The following is a 21,540-nucleotide window of genomic DNA, read 5'->3' on the forward strand; positions in this document are numbered from 1 at the left end:
GCTCACACCTCTTATTGAGATGCGAAGTATGGCACAAGCAGCACATGTTAAACAGCTACATGTAGGATGTTGACTTATTTATCTCTTGTTCTGTGATGGCTGTCTCAAGTGCCAAGTGGAACATTTGAGTATTTCTGGTTAGTCAGGCAACAGTGTCAAAATCAAAGATGTTATTACTGCTGGGGATGCCTTTGACTCACTTTTGGCAGTGTGTAGGTGTTTTATTGCCTCTGCCACCTTCACATTTCCAGTATGAATCAGAAAGCAAATGCTTCTAAAGTGGGCTTGACACTCGCTTAAAGGTGGGAAAGTAATGAGCTGATCAAAATAATTAAAGCTCGTCTGAGTCATCTTTTGCTATTGTTTGCGTACAGCAATTAGACCTTACAGGAAGTAGAAGTGACTGAATAGTGCATCTGCCTGGATTCATCCACCCAGTCAAGTCACCAGCTCTCCGATCTTCTTAGTAGAGGTTGTTGTTTGCAGCTTTTGAGGAGGGCCCCAGCCACTATCTTGGAGCCCCCCCATCCCCAAGCTCCCTACACTTTAGGCCAAACTGATGAACCACTACGGAGTAATGGATTGTGCTTTTTGTGATAAAAAAAATAGAAAATACTGATTGGGGGTAAAGGTCGACAGTATAAATGGTTTATGTGGAAGTATTTTACCCAGTAAAGTATGAAAACCAATGTAGTCATCATCTTTTATTTACTGGATATGATGCATTCATGTGACATAGTAAAAATGTTCTTCCAAAAAAGGCACAAGGAAGCATACCTATAACTCTCACATGACATATTTTGAACAGGAAAGGAAATTACTAATTTGCCACTGTTACTGTGTATTAGGATTATTTTTAAGTTCCAAGAAAGTAAAGATGAATGATAAAAAGCCTTCAGTGTGGTTGTCACTGCTCCTAAGAGCAGGTCTTCACTGGGTCTAATCTCAAGAAGAAAGTAAAGTAAGTAAAATAAGTTTACTTATTTTACAGCAGAGAAGAAGAAGAGTGACTAAAATGTTTCAAGGCTGTGTAGCCAGTGCTTACCTTTCACCTAGACATATGAATGGCTCTGCAAACCCAATCATTATGGCTAACCCCTACCTTAAAAAAAAGAGCGATTAAAGTCATGAATGTAGCTATGGCTCTGTTGCGAAATACCAGAAGCTCTTACAGCGAAATGCATCAGTGAAGAACAAAGATTGTTTGACATATTTTCTTCTTTCAACGCCAGAGCATGACTCTTCCTCCTCTATCAAAACCACTGATTGTAAAGACAGCACAAATCTATGAATTTACAGACTACTGGGCAAAGGATACCTGACTGGAACAAATTTGTACAAAAACTGCCTAACAATGAAGCAATGAGCCTTTTCAGGATGTGAAAGTTGTGATCAGCATTGCAACATGCCCCAAATTCAACCCCAAAGTCACAAAAACAAAGCAGGTCAGTGAGGCAGGAAGTTATAACATACAATACCACAGAAAGCCTTGGAAGAAAACCTGTAACACTTAATTCTTTAATCAGTGATACACAGGCCTTCAAACCTTGACTTTCATGACAAAGGAGTCAAACTTCCTGAGTGCAGACTAGAAAAAGCAAGCGCCACACTGGAGGGTTTACACGGTCTTATTTAAAGCACACCACAAAACCAAGCTCAGGCAAGTACTGCACAATTACCAGATTAATCAGTAAAAGTGTACAAGTGACACATGAGACATTATGGTTTGATGTTAAATTTCCAAAATGTAGAAAATCTGATATAACTGAAGAAAATTCTACATCTTTCATTTTCTCGATTGCTAATGCTGTCCGAGTATGAACTCACACATATCAGAAATCTCATGCAGATCATTAACCTCAGACCTACAACTAGAAACACAGATCAAGGCTTTTGTAAATGCCATTGACAATGTCATCACGAGGATAACAGGGACTCCAACCATTCTGAGCCCACACCCATCCAGCTGGGCTCTTATCAGTCAGCGTGGGCCCAGCTGCTCCCTGAGATTAGACCCAGGGAAACCCTGCTCTCGGGAGCAGTGACGACAGTGCCACTGAAGTCTTTTTAAACATTCGTCTTGGAGCGATTCTTGATAAATGTGAGCATTTCATATGAACCTTGCGGCTTTCCTTCACAAAAAGGAAGTTGCAACCTTTGCCCCCTCCTACTCAACATGTGAGTTTCTCTTTGACTTCACAGTAGATGGTAATCGTATTTTAAGTGATTTTCTGCAAGTCTTACAAAAACACTACATAGAAGAGAAATGTCTTGTTTTATGCCTTTAACCAGTCCAGGATTTCCCACAACATTTTGGCCCAGTGTATGACCACATTTATCCAACCTAATGTGCATAAATACAGTTTTTTAAAAGTTTTAAAGACGATCAGATCCATTACATTAAGTACTGTGGCCTAAACACTTGGCCGGCTACCGTACTCGTTTCGTTTTTGCCATAGTTGAGGTCACCTACACACTTTCTACTACACAACATCCAGGCTGAACACACTGTCAGACCAACAGGGACAAGATTCACTGCGCTTTTCATCCCACAAAGGGAATTTGACAGTGCGTAACCTTAAAGCCTGTGTGTGTGTCTATGGAAACATTTCACTAGCAGCAGCAGGCTAGTGTGCTCAGTGGCACGTGGCTCATTAATTAGTGAGAAGGGCTATACAACTCAATTGTTTCATGCCTCACATGCAGCCACAACACCTTCATACACAAGCGCAGGACTCCTTCCAACAAGTGCAAACACGCACAGTGAGACAGAGCAAAGAAATCATCCTATGACACACTGGATCTGCAGGAAGTGGAATATGAGACTTGATTAGTCAGTGATGGTTTAAAAAAAACAAAACAAAACAAAAAACAGGCCTACAGGGAGACAGAAGTGTCACAGTATCGTGGGTGTTTGTGGGTGTGTGCATTGCATTGCAAACAAACCAGCATGTAAATGACTGATAGCAAGCATCAAAATGCAATTTAGCATAACCCGTGCTAATAAAATTTAACTGCAATTTGAATCTAAACGTAGCACTGATTGCACACAGATTTTTTTGTGGTCAAAGCTAACTTACTGACAAGAAAAATGTGCTCTAAGGTTAAAGATATGTTTGGCCCCCGAGTGATAAATGGAGTGTTAGAAACATCGGCTTTCCATTTAGCTGCTCTATAATCCCATTTAACCGCTGCTGGACAGTGATACTTTAACCTCATTAACAGAGATCTAGAAGGTGTAAACAACAGCATGTTTGAGTACATGTTTGCATCTGCGGCGTCCTGTGATACTCAGACTCATTTACAAAATGAATATTCTGCATTTAGGTAATTTATGCATCAAAGTATCAATCAACACACGTGCACGCTTAAAAAAAGTACTTATAGCACTTGGACGACACATATTTGCACAATATTGTGACCCTCAATCTCCAGCAATAAAAAAGTTAGAAACACAGGCTTAAGTTTTCTAGACAGTCATATTTTTTTTTCCTAGCAGCCTTTCAATAATGGAAAAGTACAGTTTCACCTACAGGGAAGAATATATTCGATAACTGGGGGAGTATATTGCATTTTATGAGATCCTTCTTTCACACTGTTCCTGGGTTACAGCCACGCACACACACAGATTGATTTGTCCTTAACACTACCCTTAAGCCTGGGAGTTGTTATTCTCCTGCTGGTGACATTAACCTTTGGAGAATCAGCCTGTGTGGAGCACTCTGTACTCTCTAGCAAAACTGCACAATTACACAAATCTGTCCTCAATCTTGAAGACAGAAACAAAAAGAAGCTCTACAAGCAGGGGTGTCCGACACATGAAATTTATACTTTCTTCTCTTGCTGCCCATTGCGCATGAACAACCATCTTTTTTGTGACCCCTGCCCTCCCCCAAACAGTTTGACAAGTAGATGATCTCACAAGTGACAGGACACAGAGCCTCCTTCCCTCACGCCTGCTCTATCAAACACTTCTAACATCGGAAAGCATGTACAATTCACCGCACAAGGCCTTTCCCTCCCACAGATGGGCCAATTATTCTGAGGTCTGGGAGCTGCGAGAGGAAGCCGTCCCCTGATGCAGTCCCACAGTTTCCTCTCTTGGCCATCGTCTGCTCCTGCTCTGCCTCCCTCCACTCCATCTGACAGCTGCAGGTGTGGAGCTGTCCTCCTCCAACCAACTGAAGGAGGGGAAACATGAACCCAGGCAAATATAGTGGGGAAGGGACATTACATTTTGTAAGCTTGCCAGTTGTCTAAGTAGCACTTAATCACACTAAAGGTACCAGCCACATTTGTGCCTTTCATTTGGCTTTAGCTTTAAACACTTTGGAGCTAAAGTGGACTGTGTGTACTTCTGCACTGAGAAACCTGAGTAATCCCTAAAACCTGAGTAATAAACAGCAGCTTATTAAAGGTTTCTTCAGATTTAAAGAACCTTGTACCAGGTCCCTGCCTTAGCATCTCAGGAAGAAAACTCAAAGCACTGTGCGTTTTCATAGTATGCTTCAATGTTAAAATAAATTATGCAACTTCACTTCTAGTTCTATAACTTCATTGCCATGTTACTATTTTCTTTTCATTAATAGCTTTGCTGGAATAGTGGGTTTTATGGTGCTCTTCACACCACTTTCCCCACATGTATGTAAACTTTCCAGTAAAAACAAAAAAAGAGAAAAATCTAAACAAGGTGGGGTCCTCTGAAAAGACTGCGCTCTCTGTTCAGTGTAGAATTCTGCTTAAAGCATCACTTCTTCCACTGAGGCCCCTGATGTCTCAAAGACCTTCACTGTGCTCCACTGGGCTGTGTAGACACAGAAGGCCTGTGCCCCGCTTTGCAGAGGGCAGTGAATGTCTTACAGAGCCAGATTAAGTATCTCCACCGAGTCAAAGTGCTGATGGTGGTGGTGCTAAGGTGCTTTCACTGTCCCTGCAGGCTGACTTAACAGTGGAGTCACATAATGGCATTTTTCTAAATCCTCCACATGGCATACATAATTTCAACTGCAATCACACAAGTTCTGAGAGGTCAGACCTGAGAGAGAAAAGAAGAGAGGTGCATCGAGGAGCCACACAGAAGTAGTAGTCACCCATGCTGATTCTAAAGACTTAGCGAAACTTTTACACGACACCCAAAGTTAACAATGTAATGACCACATCGGTCTGTTTAACAGTAGAACTCTTGACCAGCAACATAGTTCAGATATCTGTCATATTACAGCAATGCTGGGATGGTTCAGCACCCACAGGTGAATGGAAGTAGTCCACGCCCAAAGGATGCAAGTTATCCTAAACGAGAGGCTATAGTGTGTGACACGTGGGGGAAAAATACACAGAAACACCCATTTGAAATGAAACTGGTATAAAGTATATATTAGGTCGTTTACTACATTTCGTCAGAGTAAACTTAAGTAACTTTTTGATATTCAAGGAAGTTTTCATAAGCTTTCAGAACTAACAGCCAACAAACGGGCAACTTATCAACATTTCGAGAGGACTACTTCATTTGAGGAAAAATGGGGTTCTTGGGGTTCTACAGCATTGTCAGACAACAGGTGCCTCGTGTCTTTTGAAAATACACTTACCTTGTAGACCTTTCCAAACGCACCGTCGCCCAGCTCGCCAATAATTTCCCAAATGTCGTTGGGATTGACGTCCCGGTTGACGTGCTCGTACTGTTTGGCTTTCTTTTTCATATCCATGGCGGGTAGACGAAATAGTTTACTGAATCTACCGAACGCCATTATTTATAATGTACTAACTTCAACTTTAAAAAGAAAAAAATATATCAAAAAAATAAAAACTGTCAACAGTCTTGAGCACGAGACCACTAGGCACGCAGAAACGTGCAGTCCGCTAAAAAGAAAGTCTTATCTACCAATTTACAGCGTCACTTTCAGCGTCCTTGAGAGAAGAAAAAGAGAACTGGGCTGGTTCACAAAAAAAGAAGAAAAAGTTAATCTATTCCGTCCATTTCAGCCCGTGGGCTCTGACGTGGAAACGTGGCGTAATCCAATTAACAGGCTGTGGTTAAGTGCTGGGCGCGCAGTGACCACCTGCCGCTATGAAGACACGATGGAATTGCTGCTCGCCTGTCTGGCTGAGCAACTTGTTGATTCAAAATAGCCCCACCTCGTTTCTGAACAGCGCTCGCGCTGCCGTCATGGAAATGTAGGAAATGTAGTTCTTTGGGTAGAACGAGTCGGTTGATATACAGCGTCGAGGCGGTAAAACAGGACTTCATGTCCGGGTTGATGCTTGGTGCTCTCTGACAGCGGCGGCGTCTCCTTCAACTTCAACAGCTGTGCTGTTTACCAAAGTATAACCCATGTATGAAGTTAGAACTTCATTATACACAGATTTTGTCTTCTCGTTCTCCTGTTTAGGTGTTCTGTTTGCTTTTTAAAAATATATCAATAAAGGGCAAAAAAGAAAACAAATTTGGGTGGTTATTTATTACAGCTCGTTTACATTTTTTTTAAAGCTCATTAATAAATATTAAAAAGAAAATGCACTGGTTTATTCTTACTTTCGTTTGTATTTCCTTTTAATTTAATTTCCTTCCTGCATGCTGGTTAAACTTCACTCAACTGAAAAAGCAAGGTCACACCGCCCTCTAGTGGGAAAGTCAGTGTTTTTCTGTGTAATATGTGGGGATTTTGACGTCAGGAGCTGTGCAAATGAAGAAAATGATGGACATATTATCAAGGTGATTTGTCGTCAATCCTGATATTTGTATAAATAAGTAATTATATAAGTGGTGTCCGTAGGGCCCTTTCCCAAAAGAAAAATTATGTAATTTATTATTATTTCAACCTCTGATTCACTGCCATTAGCTCATTTTCTCTGAAGAACCTATCACATGACACATTTTCCATGACTTCACACTATGGTGTAAAAGAGAATGTTTACACCATGGTAGTGTGAACTGTTATAATGCAAGGTTGGAGACGGTGGCACTGACAAAAAGAGAAGAGGTGGACTTGGAGGTGGCAATCAAATCACTCATAATCAAGATCTGATCGTAAATTGATATCCAAGAATTCTGCAGTCACTTTTGCAATAGTCTGACACACAGCCAGCTGTCCACATCAAATAGAATATCAGGGAGGTTATCTATGTTCCTGAAAATGACCTTCCATGACAACTGAGCAAGACTGTTTTAAAGAGTATTGTAAAATTTCTTTCAGTGCTGAAATATTGGTGAGAAATAAAACAAGTAATATATATAAAAACGTGGAAACATACATGGAAATGCAATATTTAAGGCAAAAACAGAGTGTGTACAATTCTAACAAGCTTAAAAGTCAGTATTTTATTCATGAACTCTCTTAGCCAGAGTTTCTACTAATTTCTTTAAACGGTCTTCAGGATTAGTTCTCCATGCTTCTTGCAGGACATTCAAAGCTCTTCCTTGGATATTGGCTCTCTTCTGCTCTGTTCTCTGTCCCACACAGCTTCAATAATGTTCAGGATTGGGCTTTGGGGAGACCAATCCATGACTGATGTGTGTACCATTATGTGTTTTTCCATCCAGGTATGCTTTAACTGCAATGGCAGTACGTTTGGAATCATGTTGAAAAATTAACCTCTCCCCATTTCTCCTACAGAGAAATCAGGGGTGGTTCAAGAATTTCGCACAATATTGTAGTCACCTTCTTTTTTATTTGCATGGCTAGAGGCATAAGGAGAATACATTTTTGGACAACTCAACTGATTTAACTTCTATTCTTAGAAAGCCAGCTTGCATCTTCTTCTTTCAGCGGCTCCCTTTAGGGGTTGCCACAGCAGATCATCTGCCTCTATCTCGCCCTGTCCCATCCTCTTCTGTCACACCAACCCTCTGCATGTCCCAGAAAACCAGCTTGTATATTACAAGAAAATGTGTCTTATACTTAAAAGTATAAGTTCTGAATAAATCAGCTTGTTTCACACAATAGATAAAACAGGGGGATGTTTGTTTCAAAAATGTAATGACTTATGAAGTGAAAAAGACCGGTGCACTGTCTTACTGGGGCACTAATGATATTTTCCTGCTATGGCAAATGAAAATGTCTGTTGCAGATACTTCACAATCCTTACTGTTGCGTGTCATGTGATCCAGTTTTCACTGTATTTAAAACATGTAAGGCACAAAAGAATGACTGTAATATCTCCATCGTAAGATGCAATAAAGCTTACTGCTGGATCATGCTGGAGCTTACTTTTAATACCAAACCTTATATTGTCCTGCAAAGTCCATTTTACACATTGAGAACATATAAAAGCAGAACAGTCACACCTCAGTGTCCATTTAGTAGCTTTTTTGTGGCTATTACAGATGTTTTTAAAGACGACAAAAGCAAGATAGAAGTGTCTTGGCTGACAGATCTTTTACTTGTCTGTTACTGTTACTTAAGCGCTGCCCTAATACAGTCAGTATGACTTCCACTATGCACTATGCAATATGGTTATCTGGCAACCTGTGTGTGAAAAAACCCTGGAAGAAATATAATGAATGCTGTCTTTATCACATTTGGCAGATCAAAGGTACTCAGAAGGCTCAGTTTTAATTTGCTTCCATAGGGGTTTAACTCATTAGTCTGCATTAAAAGTTTTTTCTTTGTTGTTGTTTTTTTGCATAATTATTCAAACAACTGTCTATCAACCAAAAATGTGACTGTATTCATTCTATAAGAGGCCTGCGTAATTATTAAAAAAATAATACATCTTATTCTGTAAAATATTTTGCTTTATCATCTGGTTGGTAATAAATGTTATTACAAAGAGAATACATGCTTATAACATCAGAATCACAATATGGTTTACTCAGGTGATCTCAGACTCGTGTCTTCCAGTTTTTATTTTTTACAATACTGTCATTACTTGAAGAAATAAAGAATGTCCACTGAGACTCTCGCTGTCTCTCTATCAACGTTCTTGGTGAGCAGCTTGAAATATTTCACCATCCAGGATGTCAGCGCTCCAGGGCAGAGCAGTCAAAGCCTGTGAACACCAAGTCCTATGAAAACAAAACACACCATGGGACACTGGTGAGGGAGGTGTGAACGTTTTAGCAGTGACTTGTTTTTCACTTGGTAAATAATGTTTGTATATGCTTTATGTAAGCCACGCAGAAGGTTACCCTTCTCTCTAATGTAAGTGAAATTACTCTGACCCTTCTCTGAGGCATTGTGGCCTCAGCTAGACGGGCAGATCAGTCATGTCAGGACACCAATAGCAGACCCAGATGGGTCTGACATCACAGATCAGGTGAGTGGGATCAAACGCTCACAGAGCACAGAAGGTTATTCATAATCTGCATCATAAACCCTGCTTAATCCTGTGAAATCACCAAGTGAGTGACCCAGTAAACAGCAGTTAGTTTGAATGCATCTCATCACTGTTAGCCTGTTTTCAGTTTATGAAACTATATCAGGTGCGTGAGTGAGTTAAAAAGCAGCTCAGTGACTACATATTCAATAAAAATGTGGTTTAATCAGAGCTATACATTTGATCTTAACTATGAATTGTAATTTACTTTATGACGTTTCTAGAGTTTCCAAGCACAAACGCACTACACCACACTTAAGTCCCACAAGATGGGATGTTAATATCTGATATATCATTGAGTATGGCACAGTTTACACTTATTTAGACAGCTTGTCTTGTCTTACCCCGTGGCATCTCTCTGACATGATGATGAAGAGCTGTCGCATAGTGACACCCAGCTTCCTTACGTCTCTGGTGTAAGCACAGCGGCGCTGTCGCAGGCTCTCCACCATTTGGAGGTAGGTGCTCATTTTGTACATCACACAACCATTCTGTCATGAGTAACAATTAGTGTCCCTGCGCATGATTTACTGCAGCTGAAGTTTGCAGTCAAAATACCACATAAGTGAGCGTCAAAAATGCAGAGACGGCCAGATTACTCAAAACAATGTGTGTAGATCATCGACAGAAAGGCGAGCGCAGAAAACATTTTCTTTTCGTAATGTTATATGGCAAAAATCATGCCATTTTATTATTCTTTTTTAATAATAAAGACATACTTACATGAACATCAATGTAGAGATTTGGCATGCGTGCCATGCAAGTACTCTGGATGGAAAGAATGACAGCTATCAAGTCTCACAGATTTTACAACCTTTCCTGACTTTCCATGATTTCTTTGAAATCATGTTTCTCATGTCACTAAAGTGACTGAAATAATATATAATTATTTATGTAAAGTACAGAATCTTTATTATTTACAGGTTTTTAAACAGTTAGAATAGTTATAAAATACCACTTAAGTGTAAAGTAAAATAAAAAATTACCAAGCTGACTTACAGTCTCTGGGTCCCTTTTCAAATCTGCTGCCCACTGGGTGAGGTCCCGGGCCATGCTCAGCACCTTAGTATAGCATGTTGGAGGGTAGAAAGGGTAGCTCAATATCAACGGCATCAAAGATGAGATAAACAACACGCGTTTAAAGATCGCCATGACTCACTGACACCTAGTGTACCAGCAGAGCTTTGGTTTGGTTGTGTGACCAACGCTCACATGGAGCCACGTATGCATCTGGATGGATTTTAACACACCCTTTGTTTACTCCAAAATAACTGTGAAGGAATGACAGGGGAAGGTCCTTTGTGATGCAATAAGGCAGATTTGCATGCATTGTGTGCATTTGGGTTCAGCATCGATTCTCCTGTTCTAGTGCATGCAAATTTAAAATAAAAAAAAGATACAACTTTGAAGTTGTATCTGCATTACTGCTCAGTAGCTGGAAAATATTTTTTTTATTGTTATATATGAATCTTTAGAAACAGTGTTTTTTTTCACTGACACTGATAACTGTTAGGAAATGAACTACAGATTCTGATTGAGTTTGGTAAGTGTTCTCTCCACCACAGATGATACATTTTCATACACTTTTTAATGTCAACATTTTTTATTTGTATGATACATACAAACTGTGAAGCTAACTGCACAATATCAATTTTCCAACTCAGCATATAGTACTTTTTGCATTAAATTGGCGCATGTCTTAGTCTATATATATATGTTTTTAATATCTTCTATGCAGGAGGAGATGAGTCCAGATAGTTTAGATGTTGAATGAATGAAGGCATTTGAACTAGTTTTCCATTAATGGCTGGAGCATCAGCTTCACAATGATTTTTACTAATTGCATCATCAGAACTAAATTAAAATACCAAATAAACAAATGAATAAGTAAATAAGCAACAGGGCAAACTCTTCTTTAACAATCTAAAGTAAGAGCTAGTGATGGACTTTTAAAAAAAAAACCCATCACTATATATTATTGGTTAATTTAGAAAAAAGCAGCTGTTTATGAATATGGGAACAAGTGATTGTTAATGTTATGTGTGGTCATATCAAATAGCTTCACTGCAGCAACTATCAATTTTCAAAATATAAAGCAGATGAGGTGTGGCTTAAGACTTGTACACTTTTTTAAAGCTGGCATATAACACTTACTTAGCCTTGCCAACTACCCTTGCTGTATAAAGTTTGACTGGTGTTAGGCAACAATCTCACTTTTATCCATTAGATGGGGCTAATTTCACAGACTTGTAGGCTCTATAGTTTCTGCATAAAAGTTCTGCAAAAAAAAAACAACCAAAAAATCACCACTCTATTCAAATCTGTATCCAGTATAAATGGGCATAACAATGACAGCTTCCCTTTGCAAATAAAAATCTCCCATTTTCACTTATAAAACTGGGACAACAGGGACACATTTTATGGCCTCAAGCATGTTATGTAGCTTTACTTCATCTCTGCCCACATCTAAAAAACATGTACACTTCCCAATGCTGCCAGATGCCCAGTAAGGGACTGGCCTGGTTTTGAATGATATCTGCTCCCACTTCATAGCGTGGGGCGATCTTGTCAGTAAGATGGATGGCCAACACTGAGCGTCTTAGCATGACGGGCAAGAGGAAGTGCACTGTAAGCATGTCTTGCATCCCCCAGTCCCACTACTCAGCCATTCTCCTCTCGACCTTGGCCTGCTCAATTAGCAGGGGGAGGCAGAAAATAGTGCAGTCCTGACTATGGATGGATGTGTTTTACAGTTAGTAGTTAATGGCTGCAAATGTTAATATATAATCAGTGGCTGCACTAAAGAAATATGGCCAAAAGGAAATCCAACTGCATTGCAGTAAGCAATATACTCCACATATTTAATGAAGATCATCATCTACATCATCATGTATAGGTGAGGATGTAGGTCTCTGCATAATTATATATTATAAAATGTGGAAAGACTGTCACTCCCTATGTGTCTGTTCTCACAGGTAGGCAATAAGAAAACTTATAACGCTTTTGACTATTCAAGAATATGAACTCATGAACATGATAGCTGGCATGAAACAATACAATAAAGTACACTAAGATCTGCAAGGACTCAGAATGGAACACTAGAGGGACATTATACGTGGAGAATTATGGACGCTAATTACTATTTCCATATAATTTTAAAAGCTATTATGGTGCAGCAGGCTCAGCTGGACTATAAAGAGACTTTCACCTGGGGCACCTGGTGGAAACAGTTGTGATGCCTTTAAGAAGTGGTTACAACTTCTTGTCAACACAGTATGACCCCTGACTCCATGGTGGCAACTATAGGGAAATGAGCAATATGAGGAAATTTCAAAGTGATGGTCTATACAGTAAGAGAAGATCAGCACTGGGTGATTTTTAAGAGCTGAGCGGGGGAAAAAACTGAATAGGAAATATGATTTGTCTCAATGTGGAAATTCACTAGAGAAGTATTAATGAGTAAAGATTCGTGGAAAAAAACAGAGGGAAACCTCAGCCCCCGCTACAGCAGCCTACGAAACGTGCCTCTCACAAGGCGCACGCGGGTGGCCAGCTCTTAAACAGGAGGTCAGCCGCTCATCAGTGTAAGCAGCCCAGTAGCAGTAACCCCCCCCCGCCGCCAAAATATCAGTGTTTCGTCGGCTCTGTCGTCTGTCCTGTTGTCCTCCAGAAACACAGCGCAGGATTTCGCATTGCACGCATTCGGCACATCCCGCAAGTCACGTCTTCCCGTGTGGTACCATTTGTTTCCCGTGGCAGATGTCCCGGTGCGTCGTCGTCCGAACACGGGACTACAAGTGATGCTTTGAGCAGCACTGTTGCTCTTCACCTCTCTGCAGCAAAGCGGACTAGAAATGGTCGTATGCTCAACTAAGGTAGGTAGGTGCCCACGGCTGTCCTGCATGGAAGCGTGGGGGTACTTTCTATTCAGCGCATGCTTTCCTATTTGATCAGATAAGGGCTCCCGGCACAATGTCCTCTGCGGGGTGCTCAGCACTGCGGCTTCCCGCACTACTTTTTTGAATATTTCATATTTACCCAAGAGGGACATTCACATTCGCGGTGGTGACCTTATCACGCAGTCTCAGGATGACATTCATTAACGGGCTTCCCCAAAGGACTGCATGCAGGCGGTTTACCTACATCTCACAATTTAGACCCTCGTTTTTCCTAAAGGTACTGACAAGCACTAAAGCGTGACATTAAAGGATTTAATGGAAAACCACTGAAATATGATACGATATGTTAGGAAATTATCATGCCATTTAATCACTTCAAGTCACTTCTTTGCAACTCATAATTGCATTGTGCATAACTGTTCTGTAAAAACTGAATTTTTCTTTTCTTTTGTTTGTGGAAAAAAATGGAGAGAGAAACTTTTGAAATCTCCTGTCCTAAAAAGGGCATCTGAATGGATTCCATTCACAGTACATAACACCACCAGACAATAAATCAAGCCTGCAGCTTTTTTGCTCTTAATGGAAAAAACCTTACCATTCATCACACTTGCACTGTTCTGTGGGATGGGCTTATGATTAAAATATAGAAATTCAATTATTGATAAATGATGGTAAAAGTAAAGGAGGAAGGAATGAAGGAGTAAGAGGTGGAAAAGAGATCTGCATATGTAAGAAATGCAAAAAACAGTCATTTCCTAATCAAGCCCCAGTGAGTTGTTCATGTACTGCTGCTATTAAAGTTTGTTTATTGGTATCTTTAAAGTCTGCTGTCTCTTCCCTCCCTTCCTCTCTGTCCCGCCTTCTCTCACTCCGATGGTGGTGTCATGTTTGCCTGCCTTCCTGCACAGGTTAGACTCTCAGTCATCAGAGGGTCAGAGGCAGAGACACATCACCCACCCTCCTCCTGGCTTGGAAGAGCTGCCCGTCTGCCTGCAGTCGCCTGAACAACAGCGAAGACAGACAGGGAACGTACGCTGTAGTTGTGCTGCCTCTGTGTGTGTGTGTTTGTGTGTGCGTGTCAGCACTTCAGTGCCTTTAGTGTTTTCCCAAGTCCTTCACTCTCTGTGGGCGCGTGTATGGATCCAGTGATGTGTGGTTGTGTCGAGGTGGGCAGTTAAGAGGAAGACGGGACCTATTCAAGTCAGCAAAACGCAATCGAGCACGTGAGGCTGTCTGTGTGTATGTGTGTGTGTTTGGGGCTAGTTGTTGACCAGGCTATGAGTGAGTCTCAGAGGGAGAGCTGTTCGGTGCTGAGTTGAGTTGAGCACAACAGGAAAAATCCGCAAGAGAAGCAACCATGGGGCTCGGACAGTCCAGTAAGGCTCCGGTCACGGAAGACACAGATGAGGGTGAGTATTAAACCTTTAAAATAGTTCTTCTTTCACTTCTTTTCTACTTTTAGTGTCTTTACTTTAGTGGCTCAAAAAATTGAGATCTAAACAAAACCAAAGACAGCAGAGGATGGGAGCAGGATTCACCACCACTGAGTGATTGGCTTAACCCATCTTTTCCTCAGCTTTTTTTTATGTGCGAAGATGTTTCCATCCTCTTTCCAAGATTAAGAGCACTTACAGTTAATGCACAGAAGTGTAATATGCTGATTAGGTCTACCGCCACTCCTCATCAGTAAGGAAAAAGAGGAATACCTCTTGATATACAACTGTTTAGCTTTAATACGACCACAACAGTGTATATTTTTTGCAAATATTCGTATAGTTAGGCGTACAGGAGAGAAAAACAAAAGCTGTTTACTGAATGCCGAAGACATTCATCAAAACTCATCTGTTTTTTTCTTTAATTCTTTACTCTTTACATCTATCATTATTGATCACCCAAGTCTTGCATGGTTAGGAATTGTTTTTCTTTTTCAGGCTGATTGCAGTCAAGGGAGCCTTTGATAGGACTAGTACTTTACCTCGGGAAGCTCCTGGTTTGAATACATTTTCTTTTTCTTTGTGTCCTGAGTAGATAATACGTTGTGATGTTATTGATCGGAAATTAATTCCACTCTGGCTGAACCCCAAGGCCTTCAAAAAAGTCTGTGTTACATGAGTCCGTAATTTAGTCAGAAGTGGAGTGGTTTTTCCAGGTTTTCTTACCTTGGAGATCCTTCTCTATATCCAGTATATCAGGTGATGTGATACATTTGTGTCTTTTTATAAAGTTGCAGACTAAGGCTGCATTTAGCCAAAGGTTTAAGCCAGGGCAAGATGCTACTCTACTCTCCTAATTATCATTAGAATTTTAGAAACGTAGCTATTATGCGACCAACCAGAGTCAGATTTTTCACTCTGGCCCACACTCTCTAATGAAATCTGTTGTTTTCTCTTTTTCAATCGAGGCAACCTTTATCAAAGATCAAGTAATTATTCATGGTTAACCCTGATGCTTAGTCATCTCGTGTGCTATTCTGGAAATGTCATTCATAACGGAGCTCCTCTGAACTCTCGAGTTAATGCCATAGTGTACCTTCTTTTACACTTCTCTTTCTCACAGATAGAGCGTGGGTGATTGCACTGAGAGCAGGGGAATAATAAACACATTGTTGAGAAACATTGTTTTGATTTTTTTTTAACAGCCCTGCATCCCCGAAAAAAAGTCATCCTGTCACTGATGAAAGTCCCGTGAGTGACAGGAAGAGATAGGTGTCCCTTACTTTACTGTTGTATCCCCCCATTGCTCTATACTGTCTAGATTACCTAAGATACCTGAAACCCAGTGTAATTAGGGGAACGAGGGGGATATTAAAGAAGGTGAGGAAAGATTATTGGAGAAAGAGACAGAAAAGTAAGAGACTGCTTCACATACAATGGTACAAGTTGTTTTTTCTGTTTGTTTTTTTTGCATGGCTTAAAGGTAGGGCAAGCATGCCTTCCAATATCATTTGACCTCCTAACCTGCCAAGAATCTCCACTTCTAATCTTTTCTTTTGACAAGTGTCGGTGGTCCGTATGTTAAGTATACATAATGTGCTCGCTGCTTTGAGTAGCAATAAAGATGCAAATTGAAGTGTCACTTCATGCTTCAGAAGCGTCAAAGGTCGCTTTGAGGTGATACCAGTCGCAGTGATTAAGTTTATTTGTAAAGTGAACATTTATAAATGGTCATATTTCAAAATCTTAGACTATCATTGTGTGTCAGATTGAAAAATAATGTGTTGATTCTCCATATATTACACCTGTATATAAAGAGATAAATGATTTCTTGTTTATTCTGTTGTTAGCCTTAAGGGAGCTAACAGTAGTTTGGAGCTTCTAACACTGCCAACAAATATCAGGCCCAAGGCTTCCTGTTGTGTCTGCCACTGTTTGCACATGCAGCTAATTTACATTTAAAAAGCTATTAAAAAACTAAATAGTTGCTAGATAACAGCCGATGGTTTCAAAAGTGCACTTCAATAGATGCAATCTGTTGTTTGCTCTTGGTTCATGCAGCTAAAGCCTGGTCAAACATGATTGGTCAGTGCACCCCAGACTGCAAACGGAAACCAGAAACCTTCCACTTACCTTCAGATTATTTATACTCACATGCAGAGATTAATGGAGATTAATAACTGACACAAATGAATGTGAGATTGCGCGCTTAATCGAAATACGCAGCTATGCAAATATAGCTATATTTCAGTTTGTGCCATTTTCATGTGCATCCTCTTTCTTTTGTCCCTGCTCATTTGCAAATGCATTTAAAGCAACAGTAAGAAAACGTAGAAAAAATAGACATAAACTAAACACAAACATTTTTTAAATGTATTTTTTGCTCATTGATTAATCCGACCCTGTAATCAATTTATTTGTGGCATAATCTGTTTTCTGTGCTGGCTTCAGTGCATATTTTCTAGCTTACGCTCAACCCATATTAGGTGATTTACACAGAGCTGTGTGCATGAAGGTGAACTCTGTCAAGACATGTTTATCTCCCCTGGGGAATGATGGGTGTACTTCATGTGTCCCTCATGCGACACGTGCACGTACTACTTTGTTCAATCCGAAGACTCTAGTATATTGATGAGTCCTGTTTACACCTTCCCGTACTTTAGTGAGATTAGAGCGGACTGACCAGTGGGTTCTGTTTTAGTTGTCAGAGCAACTGTTCTAGAAAAGCATGATATTTGAAATGTTCCCAGCCTGGGCACTCTCGGACCGAGTAAGAAAGAGTACGTAGCAGTCATGCTGAGAGTGTGAGAGACTGTGCGAGGCTCAAACTGACCAAGCGTGATTATTTCAATCCAAACTGATAAGCACATGTCAGTCAGATTCAAATTGACTAGCAGATGACTGCCAGAGTCAGTCACATGACTTCCTCAGCTAGTTTAAGTCATGGAAAGGCTGTCAATTTGCCAATTCCACTCATATGCAGACTAGAATCATTACATGCTCTGTTACTCATGTGTCCATCACATTAAACCACTCAAAGCACTGCTAGTAAATTACGAGTCTCCACCTTCCTCTCTTTCTGTGTCTGCCTTTGTCTCTATCACTCACTCACTTGCTCTCTCTGTGGTTTGTCTTCTTCCAACCACGATCACAGCTGTCTTTCTAAAAAACCCCAAAAACTAAACAAAAAACATAAGCTCAGCAGAAAAAATGACCATGTTTACTAAAAGTGTTCCTCTATATGCTGAGTTCATGCAAGTGCATCAGTATATCGGCTCATACAAGCATGCATGTGCATCACAAAGCAGACCTCATATGGAATAGGTTGTGTAAACACTCCAGCGCCGAAAGTGTGAGACGAGGATGTGCCAGATATACGTGACTAACAGAGCATAACATTAACTGTCACATCCAATACATCTAGTGACTGCAGGCTGAGTGAGCGTGTGTGCGCACGGTACACTGCTGCAAAAGAGGCAGGTAATGTTTTAGGTCAGCGCTATATGTCAAAAAGCAAGCGTGTTTTTGATAATGATTGTGAATGCAGCCGATAATACACGTGCGCGTGCCTCTTCCCTCTGTCTGTGTGTGAGTGTGTGACCACGCTCGCGCGCAGACAGATGAGTGGAAAGAGTGGGCAGCAGCTGTTCCATCCTCGGGGAAACAGCGGAGAGGGAAAACCTTCTGTCCTGGTTGTCATGACAGCAAGAAACAAACAGCCTCATCCGGTTCCAATTGGCGATAAATGTTGCTGATAAATGGAGACTGAGATATGGAGTTAAGCTGCGGTTCAGGTTGCATCTGTCTGTGTGTGTGAGTGAGACACAGAGAGCGAGGGAAGGACGCAGAAGCTGGCAGCAAAGAAGCAGAGCTACAGAAATGCTTAGGTTGTTTGAAATGGGTGTTTAGGAACAGACATCATATCAGACATCTTTGTGGCTGAAGGTTATTTCATTTCTCTGTCACATTAGAAACCTGCGACTTCTGGTTGCCCCGGAGACCTCCATCTGCTTCAGCATGACTGGTGCATTGTTCTAAAATGAGCTTAAAGCAAACCTCACAGTGAACCTACTGTAACTGGTGTGACACATGCAGGTTTTTGCATTTATAATACATCAGTGACCTAGTTTTAAAGGATGCACACTTGTAATTTCACTTCCTAAAGGTTTGTATCTTCCCCTAAGTTATTTTCAAGTAGTTCACTTTTAGTCCTCCAGGAGCAAATTCATAAAGCTGAAATCCACAACTTTCTCAAGCACAGTGCTTATCGCGTTTTCTAGCCCACCTGTCATGAAAACAACAAAACAGAAATGCTTTAGAAATCTGCCAAAAACATGCTTTGACAAATGTGTTTTTTTATAAAACAGCAAAGGCTATAAACCTTACAGTAGGTTGTGATCCAATGACTTTCATGAACACAACACTGTAACCGAGGATACAATGTCATGCCACGGACTCATTTTGATAGTGAATGAGTAAAAATAATACATCAAAAAATCTAATCTATAACACCATCTTGTTACAGTTACGTACGTAATATTTTAGGTCTGAATTTCTGTTTTAGTTTTGTGTTGATTCTAAGAAACTGTTTTTTTTCTCCTTGCTTACCCCAACAGTTAATTTCGACCATTTCCAGATCTTAAGGGCAATAGGAAAAGGGAGCTTCGGAAAGGTAAGTTTCTTTTCATAAGAAATTAGATGGAATATAAACCCAGATTAGCTGGAAACAACAGTAAAACACAATCTTATTTTTCCCCAGAGAAGAACATAATTATTATAGCAATAAGAAAGTTAGGTGGGTCACAGCAATGAAAATCGTACTAGACTGGGACACCAATACTGGACTGACACACACACACACGCACACACCTTGTTCTGGTGTTGCACTATCTGTCTTTGTTTTTTTTTTTTGCAATTTTTGCACACTTGCACTTTATGTAGTCCTGTGTTGATTGTCTGTTACACGTAGCACCATGGTCTTGGAGGAACGTTGTCTCGCTTCACTGTGTACTGTACCACTGCACATGGTTGAAATGACAATAAAGCCACTTGACTTGACTTGACAATACACACTTTCAGAAGACTAGTGTTGCTTAAGATGTTGCCTCGCCAATAATTTGAGAGAAAACGGCAACAACAAATATATAATGGAACTATAAAACTATCAGTTTTATGGTTGAATTATTGAAATGTAAAAAATCAGTCACAAAATATTTAAAAAAATAGTTATTACATATAAAACTAAGTCTGTGTTTGTTGTGACAGCATGCAGGCAAACCTCTCAGGTTGTTCCTAAGTTCCATGTAATCCTAGAGCTGCAGCCACTGATTAGTGTCATGGCTTATTAATTTGCTAATTTTCTACATTATTCACTGTGAAATTAATGGCCATTTTAATTCCCTAAAGCCAAAGTAGATGGATGTTTTTCGACCAACAGTCCATCCAGTTTACCGTCAGATTATCTGATAGAATCTGCACCATGTAGAAGCTGAAATGAGCAAAATTTGATGTTTTGCTTACAAACTGATAATAAAACTAATAATTAATTCTCAGTATGGCCTCCAGTTTTTTTTTCAGCAAATCAACCACTTGTTTGAGTTCTGCATGATTTAATTTCCTCTAAGCACACAGCACAGCATGTTGTCGCAAATGAAACCACACCCCAAGACGTGGTAAAAGTTTTAACAGCAGCACCATGTTAAGCCAAGTGCCGCATAGTAATTCACATCAGCACCTACAGTACATGTAAGCTCATACAGAGATGCAGGCACTCCCATGCACATGCACACACACAACAGAGACCCACAAAACATCGACACTCTGTCCAGTGACAGATAAGCAGTCTAATCACAGTAGATGGCAAGCTGTTCAATGGGAGGAGTGATGTGATCAGGGTTTGGCTGATTAACTGTGCCAGCTGGTCCGCAGATCACTCTCTTAGCAGCAATCACTGGCTTATTGACGCTTGTAGCTCAGACAAACACGACTACAAAAAAAGTGTAGTGTTATTACAACTCTGCATATTAATAAACATGCATGTGTTTCCCTGTTTGAGTCGTCATATACGGTCTGTATGCATTTGATACACAACAGCAGCTTTTCACATCACACCCGGGTTGTTATATTCCGCTGTTTCTTTTTGCTGGATCATATAATTAATGCTATTTATTTGAGAAAACTGACTGCATTCCCCACTGACACACACTAGCAATTCTAATGAGTGCTAACCTGATGTTTCCCATCTCTAAAATGCTAAATATGCTGGTGTGAAAAGTTAAACATCTTAAGAGGGGATTAAATTCTTGATCACGGGCTTAAAGACAAATCTTTTCCTCCCAAACTTTCCATCCAACCTTTTTCGGTAGACTGTGTTTCTGGTTATTGCAGGAGTGTTTCAAATGCTCCAGTATGGATGAACGATGGAACACAAAGTCATACTGTAAATTTGTCAGTTTGAGTATTTTCAAAACAGAATGCTGTTTTTCGATTCATATCACAAATAATGAATTAATAATCAACTGGGACACAATGTGTCAGAGCAATGAGGAATTTACCTTACGCCATGTTGTCACATGTGATCTTGTCACTTAAGGTCTGCATTGTGCAGAAGAAAGATACCAAGAAGATGTACGCCATGAAGTACATGAACAAGTTAAAATGCGTGGAGCGGAACGAAGTGAGGAATGTCCTCAAAGAACTCCAGATCATGCAGAACCTTGAACATCCTTTCCTGGTCAACTTTTGGTAAGTCATCATGCTTTAATAAGTGCAGTTGTGGTCAGAAGTTTGCATGCATTCATCATGGGCAATGTCATGGTAATTAGCATGCATCAGCATACATCCTTAATGATTTTGAACAATAAGAATTGGGCGCACAAGTTTGAATTCATTTTGGA

General features: G+C 40.3%; 3 protein-coding genes across 5 annotated transcripts in view; 1 reads left to right on the forward strand and 2 right to left on the reverse strand.

Moving 5' to 3' along the window:
• Positions 1–6,107, reverse strand: part of stk10 (serine/threonine kinase 10) — a 43,339-nt gene extending 37,232 nt beyond the window's left edge. Inside the window, exon 1 of the mRNA XM_031725932.2 lies at positions 5,586–6,107. Coding sequence (XP_031581792.2) covers positions 5,586–5,744 — 159 coding nt within the window. The 5' untranslated portion in view covers positions 5,745–6,107. The remainder of the gene's footprint in view (positions 1–5,585) is intronic.
• A 2,418-nt stretch (positions 6,108–8,525) lies between these two features.
• zmp:0000001268 (CYTL1 domain-containing protein) lies at positions 8,526–13,182 on the reverse strand. 2 transcript variants are annotated; one of them, XM_039618930.1, is made up of 5 exons: positions 13,053–13,182; positions 10,312–10,374; positions 10,036–10,080; positions 9,657–9,803; positions 8,526–9,001 (listed from the first exon to the last, which is right to left on the reverse strand). In XM_039618930.1, exons 1-5 carry the CDS (start codon positions 13,053–13,055, stop codon positions 8,957–8,959), a joined length of 303 nt encoding a protein of 100 aa, XP_039474864.1. In that variant the 5' UTR covers positions 13,056–13,182; the 3' UTR covers positions 8,526–8,956. The 2 variants fall into 2 exon arrangements, with proteins under 2 accessions (XP_039474864.1, XP_039474863.1); XM_039618929.1 differs by lacking the exon at positions 13,053–13,182 and having other exon boundaries at positions 10,312–10,547.
• The window catches only part of stk32a (serine/threonine kinase 32A), a 63,301-nt gene continuing 54,813 nt past the window's right edge, over positions 13,053–21,540 (forward strand). The window contains exons 1-4 of one of the 2 annotated variants that reach the window (XM_031725943.2): positions 13,053–13,187; positions 14,120–14,620; positions 19,261–19,316; positions 21,237–21,388. In XM_031725943.2, coding sequence (XP_031581803.1) covers positions 14,569–14,620; positions 19,261–19,316; positions 21,237–21,388 — 260 coding nt within the window. In that variant the 5' untranslated portion in view covers positions 13,053–13,187; positions 14,120–14,568. Of the gene's footprint in view, positions 13,188–13,393; positions 13,489–14,119; positions 14,621–19,260; positions 19,317–21,236; positions 21,389–21,540 lie in introns of those variants that run through there. The other variant, XM_039618928.1, reaches the window with a different exon arrangement.

This window comes from Oreochromis aureus, linkage group 10 (genome assembly GCF_013358895.1).
Source record: "Oreochromis aureus strain Israel breed Guangdong linkage group 10, ZZ_aureus, whole genome shotgun sequence".
In the NCBI taxonomy this organism is placed as follows: Eukaryota; Metazoa; Chordata; class Actinopteri; order Cichliformes; family Cichlidae; genus Oreochromis; species Oreochromis aureus.

Bases quoted from the DNA above. Each gene is read 5' to 3' on its own strand.
- zmp:0000001268 (XM_039618929.1), bottom strand. From the start codon at position 10,464: ATGGCGATCTTTAAACGCGTGTTGTTTATCTCATCTTTGATGCCGTTG. The intron at 9,804-10,035 runs GTAAGTATGTCT...TACTCATGACAG, and splicing joins ATCTCTACATTGATGTTCAT to AATGGTTGTGTGATGTACAA. The intron at 9,002-9,656 runs GTAAGACAAGAC...TTGTTTTCATAG, and splicing joins TGTCAGAGAGATGCCACGGG to GACTTGGTGTTCACAGGCTT.